Source organism: Trematomus bernacchii, unplaced genomic scaffold, assembly GCF_902827165.1.
Source record: "Trematomus bernacchii unplaced genomic scaffold, fTreBer1.1, whole genome shotgun sequence".
Classification (NCBI taxonomy): Eukaryota; Metazoa; Chordata; class Actinopteri; order Perciformes; family Nototheniidae; genus Trematomus; species Trematomus bernacchii.
The window spans coordinates 2,043,567-2,063,683 of NW_022987705.1; the positions used below are offsets into that span (position 1 = coordinate 2,043,567).

Sequence of the window (20,117 nt, forward strand, 5' to 3'; positions counted from 1 at the left end):
GCAGCACCTCTTTTCACCCTCTGTCTGAAACCAGAGTCCAGTCTGCTCTGATTGGTTAGCTGGCCGGCTCTGTTGTGATTGGCCAACTGCTTAGAGGGGTGTCAGAAATGTCCCGCCCCTTGGCCTATCACGTACAATGTGTTGGAGCACTAGCCAATATAAGCACGAGTGTTACGTAGTGATGTCATGGATGGTCAATGGAGGCGTTTCAGGCAGGTGTGGGAGAGAAACTCCCTCTGTCTTGAACTTTGGGATTTTAGCCTTTGCTGACCATTCAAATGCACAAAAAGCTATATAACATACTACATGAAAGGGAAAACCCCAAAATTAGGGCCTCTTTAAAGTGGACCTATCATGCTATATTTTAATAATATAGTATAGGACCATACCTATATAAGGCATATTTATACTTTTTTTTTTTCAAAATACCAAACAGATCATGCATTTTAGCCATGCCTCATTTTGCTCAATTTGAAATTCTTTAGGTCTGTTTTTGCAAGGGTTGATTCAGTGAGAACAGCACCATCTACAGGCCTGGCATATGTACTACAGCATCTCCAGCTCTTTCGAACAGCAATGGCCGTGGCTGTCTCCTCCTGATTGGTGGAGTTGGCCCAATAGCCGTAGCGCCACCGTCCTGACGTCAGGACAGTGTTCAAATCTGGATCAGTTTTTATCAGATCCGTTGCAGCCCCTTTTTTAGAGATTTGGGTATGGAGGAAAATAGAGAGGGTTGTGTTTTCTGACACTTGGTGAGTTCCCTGGAACACCGGGGACACATATTCATGTAGAAAAGACGTACAAAAGTGCATTTTGCATGATAGGTCCCCTTTAAAGTCCATCAGTAATATAGTTCAGACAGTTTTGGTTCAATACAAACTCAAGGCTGCATAAAATACAGTAAATGTGACTTTATTAGAACGTAACAGTGAATATATACAGTGTTATTGCAAATATGACAGAGTGAAATGTTAATAACCAGAAGCACCTGCAGTGTACAGTAATAGCTCAAAGTCAATTTAGCGTACAAAAATCCTGCTTTTATTTTATTTGACAATATTAAATTATTTAATTAATTTATATACAATAACAAAGAACACAGCCTACATAAAAACACCGCCCTTGTTTGTACAATTGCCTGCAAATGTGTTGTAACGTCAGTTTGATATTACTGACCTAAACTCTTTTCACTATATCCCAGCAATTACAGAATGCAAACTATACACATTCATCACGCTATATAGTAGGCATTAAATATTCATGAACATTTGTTTCATATCGTTAGGTTCTATCACAGAGTTACACCTTGAAGTGGGTAAGGGCTCTGTGTAAATATCCCTACGTCTTGCAGCTGTATACTTGATCGGAGGAGGAGGCGGTTTGAACGGAGGCGGTAGATCCATCCTAGAGAGAGAGAGAGAGAGAGAGAGAGAGAGAGAGAGAGAGAGAGAGAGAGAGAGAGAGAGAGAGAGAGAGAGAGAGAGAGAGGGATAGAATGGATTTGAGCAGAGATAGACGCGAATAAGGAGACGACGAGAGACGAGCCGAGAGCACGATGGTAGCTGCAAGAGGATGGGAGATGCAGAGAGAGAGAAGATGAATTGAGGTACTGTGCAATAAAGATGTAGCGTATCTAAAAAGCATGCAGATATGATGGATAAAGTGTGCATGTACTGTAAGAGAGAGATCAGTTGTACTCGGTCACAGGTGCAAACGATGGTTGCATGGATAGATAATGAAAGTTTTACCTTTCCCTTTTAATTTTTCTCCTGTAGAGAAAGCCAGCCAAAACGATCAGTAGTAGGATTGGAAACAATGATTAGCGCCAACAACACATCACTCTGTACACCTCCAAAAATCTGAGAAGAAGCAGTGAAAAAGTGTCATTAAGGACAACAGCAACATTTAGTATCAATATATTGATAATAGATGTCCAGCATAAAAAAAAATTGTGCCTTAGGCAGAAAAGTGTGTTTTGCTGTCCTCCCCCTGAGCTGTCCGCAATAAGAAGTTGTCTCTCCTTTTTAATGACATTTCTACCCTGTGAGGGCATCTGGCCCTAGGCAGAGAAAACTGGTATCTGCAGAGCCTCAGCATGTGATAAGAATTCAGACGCTGAAGGCAAAGAAACTGCAGAAGTTCTTCATAGGAAGGTTTATAAGTAGGTCTTGCCTATCGAGCATTCAGGTCTTTGGTCTGTATTCATTTGCTGCTTTTAAACCATTTCTACTTTTAACTTTCCAACACTGCTGCAGCTCACTTCACTTATTGCCACAGACAAAGATAACCACACTGCACGCAGACCCCAAAGAGACTAATGTGCCACACAGTCTTAGAGCACTACTTAAAGCCTATTTCAGGGAAACAAAGGGCTGTTGATAATTCTCAGTCCCAGACAAAAACTGCATGTTTTGCATTATCAATTATTTAATTTAATTTGTATTTGTATTTAAACTGTATTTGTTGTATGGTAGATAAAGAGCACATGGTTTTCCTTGAAATGTTCATTTTAAATTAGAGAAAATGACTATTTTCCAAAATCAATAAACTGTGATACACAAAGTGATTATTACCTCCATCCTCAATGACTACCGTTGTATTTCCAGTGCTCGGCGTTGGCGTGGAAACAGGATTGCCTCCCATGGACTCATTCTTTGTCTCCTGTGTTGATCTGAACACCTTATTACCATTACTTAAAGTTGTAGTTGGATTGCTGGGCACTGATTGGTCAGAAAAAGTGGATGTGTTTGGATTGTGAGTGCCGTTAATCTCCTGATCAGTGGAGCTGTTAAAGTGATAGCTGTCAGTGTGTGTGACAGGGGATGACGTGACACTGATATGTGTATCATCTGTTAAATGGGTCATATGCGCTCCATCTGTGACATTTCTAGAGTTGGGATCATCATCTGTTACATTAGTGCTCATATTCATGGTCCAAGTCACGTTGCCATCAATATTTGGCCTCCCAGTGGTCAGTGATGTGGGGAGGCCGCTGTCTGCTGATGTGATCAAACCCTCCTCGGTCACATTGGACTGTGGTGGAGCTGTCATGAGATCTGAAAGTAGCAAAACACCACGGTAGAAATGCTGTCGGCAAAAATGTCCTCTACTATTTTGATGTTGTCACTGCATCTAATAACATTCTTTCTTTGGACCTGCACAGCTCTCACTTGTGAGAAAAGAAATACCTGACATGGGAAACTGGATTAACAGACCCATCTTTTACATTAAGTTCCTGTTAGCGTCATGGTTTAATATGTTTGGAAATATGCTTAGTTGTTCTCTTGCGAAGGTTTAAACAAAGAAATATAAGACACTCCAATCTGTATGGTGAGACTTTGTTTTTCGTACCTATTTTGTACCTAAATTGGGTTGAAACTATAAGTATTGTAGTTAATCCCTATCGAAATACGCAGTCATTTAATACATAATTAAAATGGACCCACATGGCATTTATGAGCTCTGTGCGTAATCATTGGGTAAAATAAGGTGAAAAGGTCATTAAAAAACCTGGAGCCTGAAGCCAGGGGCACAGACGGTGTGCACATTGCAAATCCAACAGTATGGTATGGATTATACACATATACTTAACTAATGATGAGTACATTTAGTCAGTATTCTCAGTATTATTCCAAACCGTCACCGGGCTGTACTACTCAAATGTGTCCAACAGATTGTGCTCTCACCCCATGTCGCGGTGTATAGACTCTGTTGTGACTCTGCTGAGTGTGTTTGTTCTCAGGGTTTGAGAAGACAGAAAGGGAGAGCAGGACGTGACTTAGACACTTGTGGCTTTTTCTTTTTTTCCTATTGCTACGTGTTAACATTAAAGTGAGAAACGTACACAGGAAGAGAGCTAGACAGTGCTATATCACCAGTATAGGGCAGACAACATGCAGATTTGTTGTTTCATGCTCTACATGTACAAACAGTTTTTTAGTTAATTCAGTGTTCACCCTAATCCTGCAGGGTAATTGATTTGCAGCAAAGAATGACGAGTTTGACTCTTAAAGCTTCCAATGTGTTCACAGTTGGTGCATTCTCATAGCTGTGCGAATCTGTTCCCTTATCCTAAATAAAAACCTAAAATTGCTTCAGTATAAAAACAAAAGCCAAGTATCAGCTCTTTGTTCCAGTAACACGGCCCAGAGGAAACGCTGAAATAGAGTACACCAGAAAGAGAGAAATGCTCACCCGTCCTCAGGCTTGTGGTTGCTGTTAGCACCGTGATGGAGAACTCTTTATACACACTTTTGTTTCCTGTGTTGACAGTCAGTGTATAAATCCCTGAGTGAGCTTCAGTCACCAACCAGAGCTCCAGAGATTGAATCTCTGAAACCAGTGTGTTGTTCTAGGATAAAACAAGGTTATGAAGCATTAAGAAACCTTTCATATACACAAGTGTATTTGTACTATCAGAGGTGATCAATAATGTTTGATGAATGAAGTGAATTTCATTGTACGGGCAGAAATGGGCTGAGTTATAGTTTTTATATTTTCATCACCTTGGTCCACTTGTAATGATCAACAGGAAATGCTGTGCATGCAATTGTCACATTTTCTCCAGGATGAACTTCAACAATGCTTTCCGCATTACACAATAATTTAACTTCATCTAGAGGAGAGAAAATATGAGATGAATTTGGATTTAAAACACAAGCATGGGTAAAACATCTGCTGTAAAATGAAAGTGGCAGAAGGATTATTATTATCAGATGCAATTCACATGAATGGCACCTTCTGGAATTGTCAGCTCCCTTTATTTTGTTCATAACATACCATTGTTAAGGCTGGAAAGAAGGTGTATAAGGGGAAAATAAGTGGGCTAAGCAAAGCTCTTAAATGTGTTCTTGCAAATATTACATACATTTTCTCAGAAGGGCTGATATTGGCTTATGGGCTCTGATACATTCAAGAGCAAAATGAAAAATAAGCATTAAACACCAAGATAGAACTAATCATTTGTAACTAAATATGAAATGCTGTGCTGACTGGGAACTTCTCCGCATGCTTTTTGTCTTACCTTTGATCTTTAGCTCTGTTTCTCTCCTGATGGACCCCAGAGGAAAAGTCGTAATTTCACAAATATAGAAACCACTGTCCCATGTTTCCACGCTATGAAGGTGTAGATAGGAGCCGTTGGGCACATTCTGCATGGTGACATTAGGCCACAACTGACTGAGTCCATGAGTTGGGGCATACACAGCCAGCTTTGTGTTTCCGCTCTTGTTCTTTCTCCATTCAACACTTATGATCGTGAGAGAAGGACTGCCTTGGATAATACAGGGTAAGGTAACATTCTCCCCGACTACTGCCTCCATCTTTTCATAATGTAAAATGTCAACATCCTGGAGCCCTGTCAAGCACATCAGACATTGGAAGCAGTACAAGTTAGAGACACAATCACTTACATTTTGAAGTTGATATTACAGACTGAAGTCCGCTGGAATGCGGGCAGACACTATCATAGCATTATGCTAACGTAGCATGTCAAAACAAATACCAATACACATTACAAACCCATTGTGGATATCCCGAGAATGCTGGGATTTTACACGAGCGCCAGTGGTTTAGGATTACCTTGTGTAATAGAGGCAAGAAGCAGGAGAGAGAAGGCCGTTCCCAGGACACCTCCAGCCATGTTCAAGCTCTCCAAACTCATTATGATCAATCAGACTGAATCCATTGAGAGGTTCAGCAAAGACAGAAAGAGTAGACTGCCAACTGAGGTTAAAGAGTGGCGTAGAGCCTGTGAGACAGACAACAGGATGACATATCTTAACAGGAAACCACACGGAGCGAGTCATATGTTTAGCGCTTTGTGGCTAAGAAAACCTCTGGTGCAAAGCAGGTTCTTGCAATAGAAAATCTCCACAGAGCTATCACTATTTATTCTATTGGTCAGGACTAACTGACGAGACAAAGAGGATAGACTTTTATCTATATACCAGGCTAGAGAATTGACTCATTTAATTTTGGTTAACATAACTGATCATTTAAGATTCAAGGTAAGACACTGAGACACAAACGCATACAAAGTACATTCTAAAACCAAGAAGATACATCCTGTATACAATGTGTATCTATCATGTCCATGTACATACTCTCCTTTTAGCTCCACCTGTTGGTCAAAACATACTCAACATACAATACAATCTAGAGATCTGCTGGAATTCTAATGCATGAATGAATTAATCAAATAATCAAGTCATTTGTCTGCAGCTTCTAGATTCATACAACTACATCCAATTGGCACAAATCATAAGAATACACTAGTAAATCTTGTAGAATCTAACCTCTTTGTTCATCATTTAAAGTCTAAAATACTGCTTATGATTGGGAACATGTTTTTTGTAGAAAGGTTTTGCAAGGATTTAAGATAATTATGTTGATATACTTGTCAAATTATCAACTAAAAGAAACAATGGTATCAGTTAATAGTATGGATCAGACTTTGCAGTAATATTTTGAGCATGACCTTTATTTTAACTTAAATCAGAGCTGAGAATAGCTATCCATAAGAAGTATTCTGTCAGTATTCTGTCAGTGCCTTTTCAAAGTGTATCAGGACGATAAGGTTAAGGGGTGGAAGGATTGAGGGATAAAGGGTCGGGGTGATGGAAGGGAAAGGGAGGTGGGTTTGTAAAATATGACTATCAGCATTTTTCCAAAGTTTCGACTAAAGGCAAATAATTTAAATTGATTCTCAGTTTAAAACTATGTCTGTGGATCATCATATCAGAAACATCCCAGATCATTATGAACACTGTGGCTCCTTTCCTTCCTACAGTGACACATCACCACATAGTGACAATATGGGAGATATACAAAAGCAACATTTATGTGATGTGTTTTGTATGACTACATAATAATTAAACTGCAAATGAATGAAAAGTTAAACAGAAAATCTGAAATCTGGAGAGTTAAAACATGATATTTTCCAAACACCCGTCCGATGGTCCTTCACTTGTTGCAGAGCTGGCTGTTGATTTATTCTGATTCTGATTTGAATCTTACACAGTAACATCTAACAAGGTTTTTCTACTAGTGACCTTATGTTTCATCGTGTGAAAATCTAAACTGTACATGGAGTGAAATGTGATGTTTTAAGGCTCTCTGTTTTGAATGGACTTGATTGGCTCTGTCAAGCAGGACAGTTATAAACCAAGACACTGATGAGGATTTTTCAAAGTTATTTATTATATGGAACAAAAACATTTTTATAACAAATAAGCATGTACACATAGTTGAAGCAGTAATATAAAGCACTTGATCATCAGCTGGTCTTAACAATACATCATGTTTGACACCTCAACATGATTCAGTGCAAGCTGCCAGCAGCTCATTCTTCTAATCTAGACGTACAGTACCAGTCAATAGTTTGGACGCACCTTCTCATTCAATGGTTTTTGTTTATTTACATTTTTTTCTACTTTGTAAATTAATACTGAAGACATCAAAACTATGAAAGAACACATATGGAATTATCAAATTAACAAAAAAGTGTTAAAAAAATCCAGAATATGATTTATATTTTAGTTTCCTCAAAGTAGCCCCCTTTTGCCTTGAAGACAGCTTTGCAGACTCTTGGCTTCTCTCAATCAGCTTCATGAGGTCATCACCTTGGTTTTGAATTAACACGTATGCCTTGTCAAGAGTTTGGAATTACTTGCCTTCTGAATGTGTTTGAGACCATCAGTTGTGTTGTGCAGAGGTAGGGTTAGTGCACAGTGGAAAGCCCTATATGACTACTGTTATAATCCATATTATGGCAAGAACGACTCACCTCAGTAAAGAGAAGCGACCGTCCATCATCACTTTAAGAAATGAAGGCCAGTCGATCCGGAACATTTCAAGAACTTTGAATGTATCCTCAAGTGCAGTCGCAAAAACCATTGAACGCTATGATGAAACTGGCTCTCATGAGGACCCCCCCGGGAAAGGAAGAGCAAGAGTTACCTCTGCTGCAGAGGATAAACACATCAGAGTTACCAGCCTCAGAAACCGCAAATTAAAGCACCTCAGATTAGAGCCCACATAAATGATCACAGAGCTCAAGTAGCAGACAATCTTAACATCCACTGTTCAGAGAAGACTGTGTGAATTAGGCCTTCATGGTCCAATTGCTGCAAAGGAGCCACTACTGAGGATGAACAAGAAGAAGAAGAGAATTGTTTGGGCCAAGAAACACAAGGATTGGACATTAGACCAGTGGAAATCTGTACTTTGGTCTGATGAGTCCAAATCTGACATTTTCAGTTCCAACCTCTGTGTCTTTGTGAGATGCAGAGAAGGTGAGCGGATGGCTTCTTCATGTGTGGTTCCCACCGTGAAGCATGTAGGAGGAAGTGTGATGGTGTGGGGGAGCTTTGCTGGTGACACTGTTGGTGATTTATTCTAAATTCAAGGCACACTTAACCAGCATGGCTACCACAGCATTCTGCAGCGCCATGCCATCCCATTTGGTTTGCGCTTACTGGGACCATAATTTGTTTTTCAACAAGACAATGACCTCAAATACACCTCCAGGCTATGTAAGGGCTATTTGACTAAGAAGGAAAGTGATGGAGTGCTGCGTCAGATGACCTGGCCTCCACAATCACCGACCTCAACCCAATTGAGATGGTTTGGGATCAGTTGGACCGCAGAGTGAAGGAAAAGCAGCCAACAAGTGCTCAGCACCTCTGGGAGGTCCTTCAAGACTGTTGGAAAACCATTCCAGGTGACGACCTCATGAAGCTGACTGAGAGAAGCCAAGAGTGTGCAAAGCTGTCATCAAGGCAAAAGGGGGCTACTTTGAAGAATCTAAAATATAAATCACATTCTGGTTTGTTTAACCCTTTTTTATTTACTACATAATTCCATAAGTGTTCTTTCATAGTTTTTTCATGAATTTCGTCTGTTGCCATCAGGGCGAAGATATACTCTACCTGCTCAAAGGACTAATCGCTTTTCAAAATCATTCATCCCTTCTGCACTCAAACTTTTAAATTCTTGAAAGGCTTTTAAACTTGATTATTGATTATTTATTTATTTATTATTGTGATGCTATGAACTATTTATAGTGTAAATTGGAATGATCCACATCTGTGCTCCCAGGTGTATCTGTGTGTTTTCTTCCTGTATGTTCCTGCCTGTGTACATGACATAAGCTGCTGCTCATAACCAATTGCCCCTTGCGGGATTAATAAAGTTGTTGATTGATTGAGTGATTGATTAATGTATTCAGTATTAATCTACAATGTAGAAAATAATTAAAATAATAAAAAAAACTTTGAATAAGAAGGTGTGTCCAAACTTTTGACTGGTACTGTACATGCTGCTGACTCCTACCTGCTGCTGCTACTGAAAAGCTGACAATAAAAGCTTGGCAAATCAAGGTGAATTGTTATAAATTGTAAATCCCTACAGGATTTTAGGTCCCCCCCCTTAAATCATGTTCACATGGATAGGATACTAAATACATTTGCACACATCTTGTGTCCATATCTTTCTGTTTTGGTGGTCATGCCACAACAGTGCACGTTCATGCATGCACAAGTCATAGTGCATGTTGGTCCTTACGCCTTTTACACACTCTCTCCAAAGCATAACATAAAAACTTTGAAAATAAAACAGAAAGATATCTGTATTAAGAGGTTGCTTTTTTTTTGCACAACATGAAAGAAAGCCAAAATTAATGGGCTGTGATTTTTTTTTTTTTTTAAACAGAGGTTGAGTTCAATAATTTGTACGGCCCTCGGAGGATGTTGTGAAAATTGAAATGGCCCTTGAGAGGAAAAAGGTTCCCCATCCCCTGCTATAGGGGCTGTGTCATCATGCCAATCTTAGGAACATAGCTATCATAACTTCAACACAGTGTCTCATGAGCGTCATCCATGTAGTCATACATCCGGCTACGTACACAGCTACGTAGGGCCTCTGTTATCATGTGCTACTCTGATATAGAAGAAACATCCAGTATTTTCCCAACATGAATGTATCCACTTTCCCCACATCCTCCACTGCCTCGCTCTCCACAGGGATATTTCAACGTCCTTCTTCTATATTTCCATCAGGTGAGCATCTGAAGAAAATCACAGAAACTTTGTGTAAAGTTACAGCTGGAACTGTGACTATAAATGTTGAGTGGGCCTGTTTTATCTGATGCAGGAGGTTCTAACCTGACTGGACTTTACACCATGTCTTCCTGCACTTCTGTGTCTTCGATGTTCTCATAGTCATGGATAGAGTTCATCTGATGGGGAAAGAAGACAAAATCAGGCTCTCATTCATGAAACCTGCAAATATTTTAAGATGCTATAAAAAATGTTTCATATTTTAAAGTCGATTAGTTGATGCCAATTATTTCTTGGCTGAATTCATAACTGGTTTCAACTCAGGAAGTTGTCTTTAAACACAAGTTCTCTTCACATTGCAGTTATAAGCCACAATATAGCTTTGACAAAGGGGAAATGTTGTCAATAGGTCCGCTCTCTCTCACCTCTATCTCTACAGGTTCATGTGCTTCAGTGGTGGAGCTCAGAGCTTTCTTCTTCCTGGATTAAGGGCAACAACAAATACTGAATTTATTTCATAACAATAAACTAAAAGATGTTAGAAGGATGTGTGAACTGATGAATTGATATTGTTGTACCTCATCCACAGACTCAGGAGAAATACAGGAATCAGCATCAAGACCAGCACAGTCATCCTGATGATATTCATTGTCATTGTTGAACTCCCTAGAAACATGATTACATATGTGATACTTCTCACCAGTAATTTGATAAATCACATTGTCAGGGTCATCCACGTCTTCCACCATGGAGGTTCCTCCCTGAACACTGACATTTTGAATATGCTTTGGTTGCTTCATATTACAATGTAAATATATAGAATCGGAGGGATGAAACCCTCTTTAATGGTCACACATGCAGAGCACACAGCACCCACAGTGAAATTTGGCCTCTGCTTTTAACCCAGCCATCCTAGTACCAGGAGTCTAGTACGAGCAGGATCAGGTTTGGTGAATGTGGAGAACTTACCTGCCACAACAATTAGATGTAAGGTGGAGTTACTACGTCCTAATATGTTCTGGGTTTCACAGTAATAATTCCCACTGTGTTCAGCTCTGAAGTCAGTGATGTTGAAGATCTGTCCTGAAGCTTTTGGAGAGTCTTCATTCTTCTTGTACCAGGTGTAGTTAGCTGCTGGGTTAGCATCACTGCTACAGGTCAGAGTCACTGAACCGCCCTCCTCTATCTCAGCAGAGGGACTCACTGACACAAAGGGAAACTTAGGAGTGTCTGCAGGAGATGTGTTTAAAGTTATTAACATGGAAGGGTAGATATAACGGCAACTTGCAAATGTCCAGAGACACAAAGTAGGAAACGTTTTTTCACACAATGCAACACATTTTTAAGCTTTGGAGCATCTGGAGGAGATAACATGAACACATTTCTTTTAGTTCCACAGTGGAAGATATTTTAAATGAACAATAGTTTAATAAAACACAAAGTGGGGGTTAACTTGATTTCATCCTTTATCAGAAATCTAAAAACTTTGAGGGAAAGTGTTAATCTTTATGTCATGGAAGAAGTTTCCTTCGTAATTCTCATTTATTTCTCTTTCTAGTAGCATCCCTCGTAGCAAAAGTATATTTTACCTATTTTAAAATCAAACTGAAAACCTAGAGCCCTGGTTCAGTGTATTTGAACACTGCCGTGTCTGCTGGCGACCTCTGGTAGGTATAGATAAATGAGTGCAATGATGATGTTATATGTTAATGTTATCATGTCAGTGGAAGACTGTAAGTCAACTCACACACTGAAGGAGAGGGGAAGTCCTCATATCCCTTTACAGCACAGGAATAACTGTCTGCAGAATCATAAGTGAAGTTTGCATAAGGAGCTGTGTATTCCTTTATTTTCCTTCCATTCTTAAACCAGATGTAGGAAGTGCTACTGGGTGGCCAACTGCTGAGACACTGAAGGTGAGTAGACGATTGGGATCTGCTCACCTCCACCTGGAGATCTGAATAAAGATACAAAAAAAAACATCAATCATGTTTATGTATAGTAATTAAAATGAAATGTTTAATGTTTTAGGAGGACATTTTCAGATACCTGTGACGGACAAAGTGACTCCTGGATTACCCCAGTATGCAGCGTGGTTTGTTATGAACCTGAACCTGTACTCAGCTGAGTCGCTCTCTCTCAGGTTTTTGATTCTCAGAGTGCAGATGTTGTTTTCACAGAGATCCTCTACACCAGGGGTTTTCAAAGTGTGGGAAGGTGAGCCTCCCCTCAGAGAACATAAGAACAGCCGCGCCCCCCCTCCCAATTATTATTGCTATTATTATTATTATTATTATTATTGTTGTTGTTGCTATAATGCAGGGGTATTATTATCCAGTGGAATGCCGTTACCTACTGGCCTAGTTAAATGAAAGTGGTTACTTTTTTGGCTGGGCAGTGTAGTTTTACACACCGTCTTATTTGACTTTCTCAGGACTTAAAACCAGGGTTCAAGTTATGTGGGAGCCAATGGGAGCTGAGCTCCCATAAGGAGGGGTCTGAGCTCCCACGGACGCAGTGAAATCATACATCTGTGGGGGTCGCTAATACATTACCAACAACCATTATTTTAATCACAAATACTGCATGTGTCAATGTAATGAGTATTATTTAAGTTAACGAGGTAAATAGGCTAAAAGAAAACATGTTTTCCAAAAGAACTACGCATCGTATTCTCTCTTGATGACAATATGCCTGCACTTCACCTCCAAGGTGCGCAATACATTATTGCGCAATCTATGCCTGTGAGCGTGCTGCGCGAGCCGAGATGATGTGTGTGCGTTGTTGAACCTTTTCATATTTAAGTTTGTAGCAAGTAGAGGGCTGCTGCTGCTGTGTGTGTGTGTGTGTGTGTGTGTGTTTGAGTGTGTGTGTGCGTGCGCACGCACACGTTAGTTTTAAAGACCCCCATAGAGCTCAGTTTATAACTCGAACCCTGCTTAAAACAGTTTTTTGGGGGCAGACCCCCACAAAGAAAAAAATATATTTACACACGTAAGGTCATCATCTTAACAGTATTGTATGCTCATCGAGTCATCCGTGAGCAGAGCATCAAGTTGGCATGCCTATAACAGCTGAATGCGGCGATTACCATCTTGTTCAGCAAAACGCCTCACAAACTTATTAAGATCTAAAGCTTTTTTTGCGCCGTCCCGTTCATATGAAATCGCCGCCAATCACATTTCCACGCTCGCGCCAGGGCCGGGGGAGGGGTTACAAGCTATGGTTACAAGGCTCGCGTCTTGTGCTGCATTCACTTGCACTCGGACATTAGGGATTTTCCTTCATAAATGTCCGATGAGCCACAACTTTTATTTCAAAACAAAGCTGCCAACTGGGGTGGCAGCTGGGGTGGCAAGGCTATTTTTAGGGTGGCAGTTGCTACCCCATGCCACCCCGGTAGATCCGCCCCTGCTTGACCGGTACTTGTTTTTGATCAAAGTCAATGCGGAAAACCCGCACTCACACAGGTAGGCGGAGGTGAAGGGAATGAGCACTTTTACAGCCTTTTTGACGAGGTGGGGGCACTGGCCGTTTCTCAATGTCGACTCGAGTAAAGCTGCTGCAGAGCCACTATTTCAAGTATACTACGTCATCGAGTGGCGCCGAAGGACTGTTTAAATGCCCAGCATTCGGCGCTACTCGATTAAGTAGTATATGAAATAGTGGCTCTGCAGCAGCTTTACTCGACATTGAGAAACGGCCTCGGTCTCCACAGACAGCCAAAAGCGTGCAAGTGACGTTTTCTGCCAGACGCTGTCTCCTCTCTCACTTTAGGTAACTAAAAATCGATCCATGTTGCCGCTCGCATAAAGTTAGCTGAAGTTAACTAGATTTCACTGTTTCTCGTTATTTTTTTCTCACGCTGCGCCTCCCCTGAAGCTCTCTGGCGCCCCCCAAGGGAGACGCGCCTCACACTTTGAAAACCGCTGCACTACACAATCTGCATATTCTGAGTCAGTTTTGAAATCTACAGGTTCACCACCTTTCTTCTCAGTAAACCAGAATGTTTTCTCTACTGTGTTAAAACCACCATGCAGATGGGTATGTGTCGCTGCAGTTTATTTCCACTGTTGATCCTTTTACTGCACAGATCTCAGTAGAAGAGTAAGTCACTCCCCAGTCACTCAGTGTTCACCCTAATCCTGCAGGGTAATTGATTTGCAGCAGAGAATTCCGAGTTTTACTTTTAAAGGTCCCATGTCATGGCCATTTCTACTGATCATAATTCCATTGTTGAGGACTACTAGAATAGATTTACATTGTTCAGTGTTCCAAAATGACATTGGTTTCTCAGCATCTCTGTATAGTATGTGTATGTGTATTCACTTTCTGTCCAAAACGGCTTGTTGGAGCTCCTGCCCCCCCTCTCTATGAGCCCAGTGTGCTCTTATTGGTCAGCTCGCCCACTCTGTTCTGATTAGTCCACCACCGTTACAGCGGAACATCAGTGTTTATGTGTTACAATGGCGTTTGTTAGCAACCAGAAAATGACACCAGTAATGACAAACTTGAGAATGCTGCGTGGGGTCTGGGTGCCGTGTTGGCGGGACGTTGCGGGGCAGTTTGAGCTGGATTACTGGTGTCATTTCCTGGTTGCTGCATGGGGTCTGCGAGACAGCAAGACACCGCGAAACTCAGCCTGAACTCAGCCTGAGCACACACACACACACACTCGTAGCCTGGCTGTGAGTTTGTGTCTGTGCTCAGGCTGAGTTCAGGCTGAGAAATCCGCAGAGCCGCGGCTGAGAAAAGATAAGGCTGAGTGAGTGTGTGAGGAAGTCAGCAAAGCCGTTACGTCACTATGACCCTTACGTCACTACGACCAGGAAGAAAACAATGGAAAAAGAGAAATCTCCAACAACGCGTTCTGGGGCAGCATAGACAGGTCTTTTCTGTGTTAGAGTTTTACTCGCTACAGGGTGTACTTTGAAGGTTTGTGACTTTGCAGACCGTTGACATGCATAAAAACCTTCATAACACACAAGGGGACGGGTACTAACCAGAAAATCATGACATGGGACCTTTAAAGCTTCCAATTTGTTCACAGTTTACTGGTGCATTCTCATAGCTGTGCGAATCTGTTCCCTTATCCTAAATAAAAACCTAAAATTGAGTGAGCTTCAGTATAAAAACAAAAGCCAAGTATCAGCTCTTTGGTCCAGTGCAGTTTATGAAGTCATTCGGTCTCTTGGGTCCTCTACTACAGTCGATTGTTAACCCAGCCCAGAGGAAACGCTGAAATAGAGTACACCATAAAGAGAGAAATGCTCACCCGTCCTCAGGCTTGTGGTTGCTGTTAGCACCGTGATGGAGAACTCTTTATGCACACTTTTGTTTCCTGTGTTGACAGTCAGTGTATAAATCCCTGAGTGAGCTTCAGTCACCAACCAGAGCTCCAGAGATTGAATCTCTGAAACCAGTGTGTTGTTCTAGGATAAAACAAGGTTATGAAGCATTAAGAAACCTTTCATATACACAAGTGTATTTGTACTATCAGAGGTGATCAATAATGTTTGATGAATGAAGTGAATTTCATTGTACGGGCAGAAATGGGCTGAGTTATAGTTTTTATATTTTCATCACCTTGGTCCACTTGTAATGATCAGCAGGAAACGCTGTGCATGAAATTGTCACATTTTCTCCAGGATGAACTTCAACAATGCTTTCCGCATCACACAATAATTTAACTTCATCTAGAGGAGAGAAAATATGAGATGAATTTGGATTTAAAACACAAGCATGGGCATGTAGAACATCTGCTGTAAAATGAAAGTGGCAGAAGGATTATTATCAAATGCAATTCACATGAATGGCACCTTCTGGAATTGTCAGCTCCCTTTATTTTGTTCATAACATACCATTGTTAAGGCTGGAAAGAAGGTGTATAAGGGGAAAATAAGTGGGCTAAGCAAAGCTCTTAAATGTGTTCTTGCAAATATTACATACATTTTCTCAGAAGGGCTGATATTGGCTTATGGGCTCTGATGCATTCAAGAGCAAAATGAAAAATAAGCATTAAACACCAAGATAGAACTGTTCATTTGTAACTAAATATGAAATGCTGTGCTGACTGGGAACTTCTCCGCATGCTTTTTGTCTTACCTTTGATCTCTAGCTCTGTTTCGCTGCTGATGGACCCCAGAGGAAAAGTCGCAATTTCACAAATATAGAAACCACTGTCCCATGTTTCCACGCTATGAAGGTGTAGATAGGAGCCGTTGGGCACAATCTGCATGGTGACATTAGGCCAGAACTGACTGAGTCCATAAGTTGGGGTGTACACAGCCAGCTTTGTGTTTCTGCTCTTGTTCTTTCTCCATTCAACACTTGTGATCGTGAGAGAAGGACTGCTTTGGATGATACAGGGTAAGGTAACATTCTCCCCGACTACTGCCTCCATCTTTTCATAATGTAAAATGTCAACATCCTGGAGCCCTGTCAAGCACATAAGACATTGGAAGCAGTACAAGTTAGAGACAAAATCACTTACATTTTGAAGTTGATATTACAGACTGAAGTCCGCTGGAAGACACTATCATAGCATTATGCTAACGTAGCATGTCAAAACAAATACCAATACACATTACAAACCCATTGTGGATATCCCGAGAATGCTGGGATTTTACACGAGCGCCAGTGGTTTAGGATTACCTTGTGTAATAGAGGCAAGAAGCAGGAGAGAGAAGGCCGTTCCCAGGACACCTCCAGCCATGTTCAAGCTCTCCAAACTCATCACGATCAATCAGATTGAATCCATTGAGAGGTTCAGCAAAGACAGAAAGAGTAGACTGCCAACTGAGGTTAAAGAGTGGGGTACAGACAACAGGATGGCATATCTTAACAGGAAACCACACAGAGCGAGTAATATGTTTAGCGCTTTGTGGCTAAGAAAACCTCTGGTGCAAAGCAGGTTCTTGCAATAGAAAATCTCCACAGAGCTATCACTATTTATTCTATTGGTCAGGACTAACTGACGAGACAAAGAGGATAGACTTTGATCTAAATACCAGGCTAGAGAATTGACTCATTTAATTTTGGTTAACATAACTGATCATTTAAGATTCAAGATAAGACACTGAGACACAAACACATACAAAGTACATTCTAAACCCAAGAAGACACATTACATTACGTGTTACTTGTTAGACGCTTTTATACAAAGCGACAATTTGGGGTGAAGTGTCTTGCCCAGGGGCACAACGACATGCTGACTGCAGTGGGGTTTGAACCTGTGGCCCCCTGACCCGAACACCAATGCACAACCCACTGCGCCACACACCTCCATCTACACCTACACATCCTGTATACAGTAACTGTATATCTATCATGTCCATGTACATACTCTCCTTTTAGCTCCATATGTTGGTCAAAACATACTCAACATACAATAAAATCTAGAGATCTCTTTCTCCCCTTACTCGGTTCGCCGTCTTGTATAATAAAGATAATATGTCTGAAAAATGACATAGGCACGGCTTGTACATGATCAGTTTTGTCCTCTGTGCTTGTTGGTGGTTAATGTCACTTGCACTGGGATGAAGAGATAAAATAAACATGACATTAATAATGGGCAACTTTGGAAATTGTGAGTCCAATAGTTTCTCCAATTAACTGATTAGTTCATTTTAAAGGAAGAGCAACATCATTTCTGTAAGGTATAATGTCAAATTGCTGGACTTCTAATGAATTAATCAAATAATTAAATGATTTGTCTGCAGCTTCTAGATTCATACAACTACATCCAATTTGCGCAAATCATAAGGATAAACTCATAAATGTGGTTGAATCTAACCTCTTTGTTCATAATTTAAAGTCTAAAAAACTGCTGATGATTGTAAACATGTTTTTTGTAGAAAGGTTTTGCAAGGATTTAAGATAATTCTGTTGATATACTTGTCAAATGATCTCATGTCTAAATGTATTAGCTAAAAGAAAACAATGTTATCAGTTACTAGTATGGATCAGACATTGCAGTGATATATTGAGCATGACCTTTCTTTTAACTTAAATCAGAGCTGAGTATAGCTACAAGAAGATATCAGTCAGTATTCATGACAGTGCCTTTTCAAAGTGTATAAGGACAATGCCACATTGCTCCATTTCATAAGGGCAGCACCACTTCCCCACGGATTTGTGGACATCTCAAGGGTTTCTGATAGAACTTAAAGGTGGGGTAGGTAATTTATTTCAGAAACACTTTTTGTTATATTCCATGGAATGCTCTTAACATCCCGATAGCAATGAATATATTAAATGCTTTGACAATAAATCCATAAAAATGTGTGGAAGCCGTAGCGCTGTAAAAAGCACGACCAATCATTTTAGCCGGCCCTGGATAACTGGATGGCCTACCTGCCTGTCAGCCTTCCATCTGTGCACAAACTTGTCTCGTGCCCTCATTGGTCATGTGCGCGTCCGTGTGTGTTGGAGGAGGGGCTCTGTAAGGAAGTCTGAAGGAAGGGGCAGATTTTTTCCGGCTGTGTATTTTCAAATTCTAGCGCACTCGAGCTGGTTTCTCCAAAATTACATACCCCACCTTTAACATCGCAGTGGCAGTGACAAAATGATGAAACACTTTGTGCATTTGGCTGATACGTATTATTTTAGCTTGTAGTCGCTTTATAGTATTCAACTTAAAAAAGTAAAATAAAAACGATTGTAATTCTCAATTAAATAATACTGAAGCAAAGGATTTACCCCCTTCGGTTGTTCTCATAAAAAGGAAAGAAAGTGCTGTGACCTGCTGGTGCCCCCTGCACCTCCTGCACACCATAGTAGTTTCACAATGAGGGCTCGAGGGCTCCTGAATACCCCTGTGAGCTGCACAAAATTGCACCTTTCGTGGCATATTGCAACAGAACACCTTTTTGAAAAGTCTGGGAGTAAAACTTTATGTATATGTGTGTGGGAGTGTGCTAGACTGTTGACCTCAATGGGATGTGTGAGCTGTATTTACACACTTTGTGCAAACATCGTTTAGCCACATTCACTGCTCAGTTTTGCTGGGAGCGCAGTGTTATCTCAGTAAATGAGTGTGATTTTAAGAGGCAATGTATCATTAAAACCTGTTTCACACCTTCCCCCCGGTACCGGGCGGATAAACGCGTCATTTGCAGGAAACAACGTCTAAGGAATCTTAATATTGAATAAAACTATGAATGTGTTATATCCATGTAACGGGAAGAAACTCAGCTAACTGATCTTTTTAATTTTTTTTTTCAAAAAAACCCCACAATGCTAGCACTCAGCCTCTGAATTAGCCTCGACGAAAAAACGTAACCTACAAAGGCACATAAACTCACTCAGAACTCCCTTATTACTTATCCTAGATGCACAACCAAACACTCTTTTTTGGTGTCCTGGAGACACTGAATCTAACGGTGCCCTCCTCAATACTCAGTGATAAACATTCGCGACGCTCTAAACGAAAGCGTACATCATCACATGTGGAGCTAAGAAGCTAAACAGTAAATATGGCTTACCTTGGTCAAAAGTGGTCTTCAATGGCATAAAAACGATAAAAAAACGATGCTGCAGTTAATCCATAGGTTCATCCTATGTGTCTGTGCCTTCTTTGAAATTATTTCTGATAATCCATAAGCAATACAACTGCGTTTTAGTTTCCAAACTCCAGAAGGAGACATTCCTCTACTTTGGTTTCGTTTTCCACACGCGAAGCAACCAAATTTTTTCTTTACAACCTGTCTGGGTGGGAGCCTCCCCCTTCGATTCTATTGGCTCTAACGGTCACAAGGGTATGTCAACCAACCAAATCGAGCAAGGGGGGCCAGAGATAGGTCAAATCCACCCAAATGACCCCAGATGGCCCAGTTTTTGGCTAAATCTCTCTAAAAAGGTCAAATTTCACTTGTTTTGCATCAATCTTGATACAGGGTACTTATTATATGTTGTACTTTGGATTCCTAAAGCTTTTAGTCTACTAACCCATCATTCAAGGGTAGTTTTCACTATCTGTAAAAAATAATATTTGGACGGACACTATAATTTACAGTTTTTTACTATGTAAAATCTGAATTTTCTTTAAAATAAAAAACA

At 40.6% G+C, this 20,117-nt stretch overlaps 2 protein-coding genes across 6 annotated transcripts; both read right to left on the bottom strand.

Annotated features, from left to right (window-relative positions):
* Positions 1-891: 891 nt before the first annotated feature.
* On the bottom strand, positions 892-5,805 carry si:ch1073-15f19.2 (nectin-3). Its single transcript, XM_034140222.1, is given in 8 exon segments — positions 892-1,404; positions 1,749-1,810; positions 1,812-1,849; positions 2,574-3,056; positions 4,195-4,351; positions 4,506-4,615; positions 5,024-5,356; positions 5,581-5,805. Coding segments are annotated over 8 exon segments (1,419 nt in total). The 5' UTR covers positions 5,663-5,805; the 3' UTR covers positions 892-1,250.
* A 3,466-nt stretch (positions 5,806-9,271) lies between these two features.
* Positions 9,272-19,578, bottom strand: LOC117490463 (B-cell receptor CD22-like). 5 transcript variants are annotated; one of them, XM_034140220.1, is made up of 11 exons: positions 19,544-19,578; positions 16,713-16,849; positions 16,164-16,496; positions 15,645-15,754; positions 15,334-15,490; positions 11,806-12,015; positions 11,028-11,288; positions 10,637-10,724; positions 10,484-10,538; positions 10,164-10,237; positions 9,272-10,066 (listed from the first exon to the last, which is right to left on the bottom strand). In XM_034140220.1, the coding sequence occupies exons 2-10, from the start codon at positions 16,792-16,794 to the stop codon at positions 10,175-10,177; spliced, it is 1,359 nt and encodes a 452-aa protein (XP_033996111.1). In that variant the 5' UTR covers positions 16,795-16,849; positions 19,544-19,578; the 3' UTR covers positions 9,272-10,066; positions 10,164-10,174. The 5 variants fall into 5 exon arrangements, with proteins under 5 accessions (XP_033996111.1, XP_033996109.1, XP_033996110.1 ...); XM_034140218.1 differs by having other exon boundaries at positions 16,713-16,856; positions 19,544-19,566; XM_034140219.1 differs by lacking the exon at positions 19,544-19,578 and adding an exon at positions 18,414-18,431 and having other exon boundaries at positions 16,713-16,856.
* Positions 19,579-20,117: the final 539 nt, after the last annotated feature.

Bases quoted from the DNA above. Each gene is read 5' to 3' on its own strand.
- LOC117490463 (XM_034140220.1), bottom strand. From the start codon at position 16,794: ATGAGTTTGGAGAGCTTGAACATGGCTGGAGGTGTCCTGGGAACGGCC. The intron at 12,016-15,333 runs GTGAGCATTTCT...ATCTTTATTCAG, and splicing joins AACCACAAGCCTGAGGACGG to ATCTCCAGGTGGAGGTGAGC. The intron at 10,539-10,636 runs GTACAACAATAT...CCCTTAATCCAG, and splicing joins CTCCTGAGTCTGTGGATGAG to GAAGAAGAAAGCTCTGAGCT.